Consider the following 3634-nt stretch of genomic DNA (forward strand, 5'->3'; position numbering starts at 1 on the left):
AGTGAAAAGCATTTAATCTTCTAGTATAAATGTAGAAGCCAAAAGTCATTAATACTAAATATTTAAAGAAAATATATATGATGTATATAAAATTACCTGCCGAGCTTAATTTTTTAAAAATCAAACTCTGCTGACCGTAAATTTTAATAGAATTTGTTTTATTAAAATTATATTGCCTTATCATTTTATTTATTTATTTATTATTGTTTTTTTTTTTTGGGAAACAAATGCATTATCAATGCTGTAGTTTTAGCTTTTTATATATAAAAAAATATGCTGTAGTTTTGCAATAAGACATAAGTGAACTTGTACTCATGGGCTTAGTCCGGTTGCATGTACACCTCTAGTTCAAGGTTCAAGCCTTGATCTTGATGGGAAATCCTTTTTCCTTTTATATTGTAATAAAAAAATTATAAAAAAAAAGTGAACTGTATTTACTTGGTATGATTATTAATAATTAGTTTACAATAATATGTTAGTCAACAAAATATTAATATATTACATTTAATATATATTTTGATACATTTATTTGGTATTTTAATATTTTTAATTGTTAGGAATTTAGGAAAATAAAGAATAACAGAGATTCCTTCCAATAAGGGGAAAAAAAAAGTAAAAATAATAAATAATAAATAAAAGAGAGGATATAAGAAGTTGTAAGAGATAAAAAATTGGTTTTTCTTGCTTCAGGAAATCAACCTCCGTCACTAATGTGGTTGTGGCGATAGTCACTCTGTCTTACCGATTGATGATTTGAGGATTGGTATTAGCAGAGGATATATAGTTTAACTATTTCTTAGAACCAACGGCTCAAAAAAATAAAAAACACACTTGCAAATTGTTCTGACGAAATGTCTTTTGCAAAGTTTCCAAGTACCTCCTTGTCACTTATTGGGAAGGAAAACCGGTTTCCTAGCCAGTAGCTGAAAATAGTGTGTTATTTATTCAGCAAAGAAAACTAGATATAATATCTCAAAATGAAAAGAGCTTTCTTAAATTATTAACAAATTTTCAAAATAATAATTTTTTTTTTCATTTGGAATAAGTAAAAGATTATTAATGGGTTTTGTTTATTCCTTTTATAATGGATTGTAACAATATTTTCCACATATATGGCAGTTTGATTGGCTTTAGTTTGCATAATTTGTAACTTTAGTTTGTTCTACATTTCTAAGGCATTTTTTCCCTTCATAAACAAATAATGTTAGAATTATTAAGATATTCACTAAATGTATTGATTAAATAATATGATAGATAATGTGATAATATTTAATTGATTTATTTTTTTTTATTCATTTATCTATTGAATCTTATTTATGTATAACCAAACATCACAAGATAAAAAAACTCGGTCCTTAGATTTTTTTATGGCTCTTCAGAGCCGTCTGAGATGAAAATGTTATTTGATAAATAAATTTAAAACAATTTAATACTTTATAATATTATTGAAAATAATTTCATTGCTAATATATCAAATTCACACAACCATCATCGAAATTAACTTGAAGTATAATTTAATTGTATTAATATGTTAAAAGTAGGATACTCTATTGTTTTGCTATTATTTTTTATGGATTTATGTTCTCTATTGTAATCATACTTTTGAAAGTAATATCGATATAATTATAATTATTATTTTATTATTATTATTATATTTTGCTGGAAAGCCTTAAAATCCATGGTTAAAGAGAGAGAAGAGGTGTTATTCAAAGCATAATGGCATTTGTTTCATTAATCCTGAATACATTATTTGGAGTTTAAGAATCTGTCATACGTTTTTGACAAGTACATAGAGAGCCTATTAGGGATATGAGAATCAGTGGAAAAGAGATGCCGGGGTGGAGTGAACACAACCATTCCATACTTGCTCGCTCTTATCCAAAATTTCAGAAACGTTTCCTTTGAAAGTAGGCCTCTGAGTAGCATATACTATCAAATCATGGTGACATTGTTTGCCCACAGATAGAACCCGAGTGCAACAGTCCTTGGTGACAGTAGTTCCATTGACGAATACAGCAAAGTATACTTGTTTGCCGCAGTCTCCGAGTTTGTTTGCACATTCCAACAAATGCTGCTGTGCAGGTGCTGGTGATGGTGCTGGAACTGCAAGTCCTGGTAAGATGGTGACAGCTACGCTTCCCAGAAGCAAAATCACCATAACGGGAGAAATATTCAGTCTTGCCATGGTGATGATTAATTTATGAATCGTTTGTGTGTTTTTTTGGTTAATGTGGCAAAGCGGGCTACTATGGAGATGTGTGTGGTCTGTGTAAGTTTATTTATAGGATTATGGGAGCAGGGGGGTTAAGAATAGGAAGAGGACAACATAAATTGAGAAACGGCTCATTAATGAAGGATGTTTTAAAAGTTTCTTTATTATTATTATTTTTTTAAATGACAACCTTCCTAGTTTTTTCTTCTTTCTTATTAATGAATGGGAAAGAAACTGATTGAGTATATTTAAATAGGAATTTATTGAAACATTTATGTCCTTAAGCCCATCTTTGTTATCTTGGAGTTATTCTTTGAGAAATATTTAATCTTCTAGTGTGAATGTAGAAGCCAAAAATTATAAATATTAAATGTTTAAAAAAATACATATAATGTATCTGAAATTATCTACACAACTTAATTTTTTAAAATCAAACTCTATTAACCTTAAATTTTATTATAATTTGTTTAATTAAAATTGGATTGCTTTATCATTTTATTTATTTATTTTCAAGCAAATGCATTATCGATGTTGTAGTTTTCACTTTTTTACAAAAATATATATATATATATATATATATTTATATGGAAATTTTATGGTGAGGACTGTCCGCATGAAAACTGCAGTATTAATAAAGGTTTTTCATAGTATTAACGATGGTTTCTTAGAAAATCGTCACCAAGACTATGAAAAACCGTCACCAATTCTGTGGTCCGCCTGAGAACCGTACTCGGGCTTGGTCCAGTTGTATGTATACTTCGAGTGCAAGGTTCTAGCCTTGATCTTGGTGAAAAATCCTCTCTCCGCCCATATTGTAATAAAAAATTTAAAAAACTTTATTTTTTTAAATGAGGTTCTTCTGTTATGACAATTGGATTTTATGGATTTCCATGAAATCGAATGATTATGATAGAGGGACTCTACTTAAAAAGTAAAGTGCATTTACTTGACCTAGTCATTAGGATATTACTATAGTAATTTAATTCTGTTTATTTATTTATTTTTTCATTTTATTCGGAATAGGCTTTTACAATCTAGCGGCCTCATTTTTAGTTGAATAATATAAGGTACTAAATAAATATATCAAAATATGTACAAAATATCATGTGTCAATTGTTGATTGATTTATATTTTTAGTTATACTTATCCAATTCACTTATCAATAATTAGTTTACAATAATATGTTAATTAATAAAATATTAATATATAGCACTAAAATATATTTTGGTACATTCATTCGGTACTCCTATCATTATTATTTCTAATTCTTTTTTAACAATTTAGGAAAATGAAGAGTAACTGAGAGATCCCTTTCAAAAAGAAAAAAAACAGAAACAAAAACAAAAATAATAAATAATAAATAAAAGAGAGGATATAAGGAGTTTTAAGAGATAAAAGATTGGTTTTTCCTGCTTCAGGAAA

General features: G+C 27.7%; 1 protein-coding gene across 1 annotated transcript; it reads right to left on the bottom strand.

The window, feature by feature from the left end:
• Window positions 1-1754: 1754 nt before the first annotated feature.
• Window positions 1755-2234, bottom strand: LOC107403703 (protein DOWN-REGULATED IN DIF1 11). Its single transcript, XM_016010617.2, has one exon. The coding sequence runs from the start codon at window positions 2183-2185 to the stop codon at window positions 1817-1819; it is 369 nt and encodes a 122-aa protein (XP_015866103.2). The 5' UTR covers window positions 2186-2234; the 3' UTR covers window positions 1755-1816.
• Between the last annotated feature and the right edge of the window lie 1400 nt (window positions 2235-3634).

Source organism: Ziziphus jujuba, chromosome 11 (genome assembly GCF_031755915.1).
Source record: "Ziziphus jujuba cultivar Dongzao chromosome 11, ASM3175591v1".
Classification (NCBI taxonomy): domain Eukaryota; kingdom Viridiplantae; phylum Streptophyta; class Magnoliopsida; order Rosales; family Rhamnaceae; genus Ziziphus; species Ziziphus jujuba.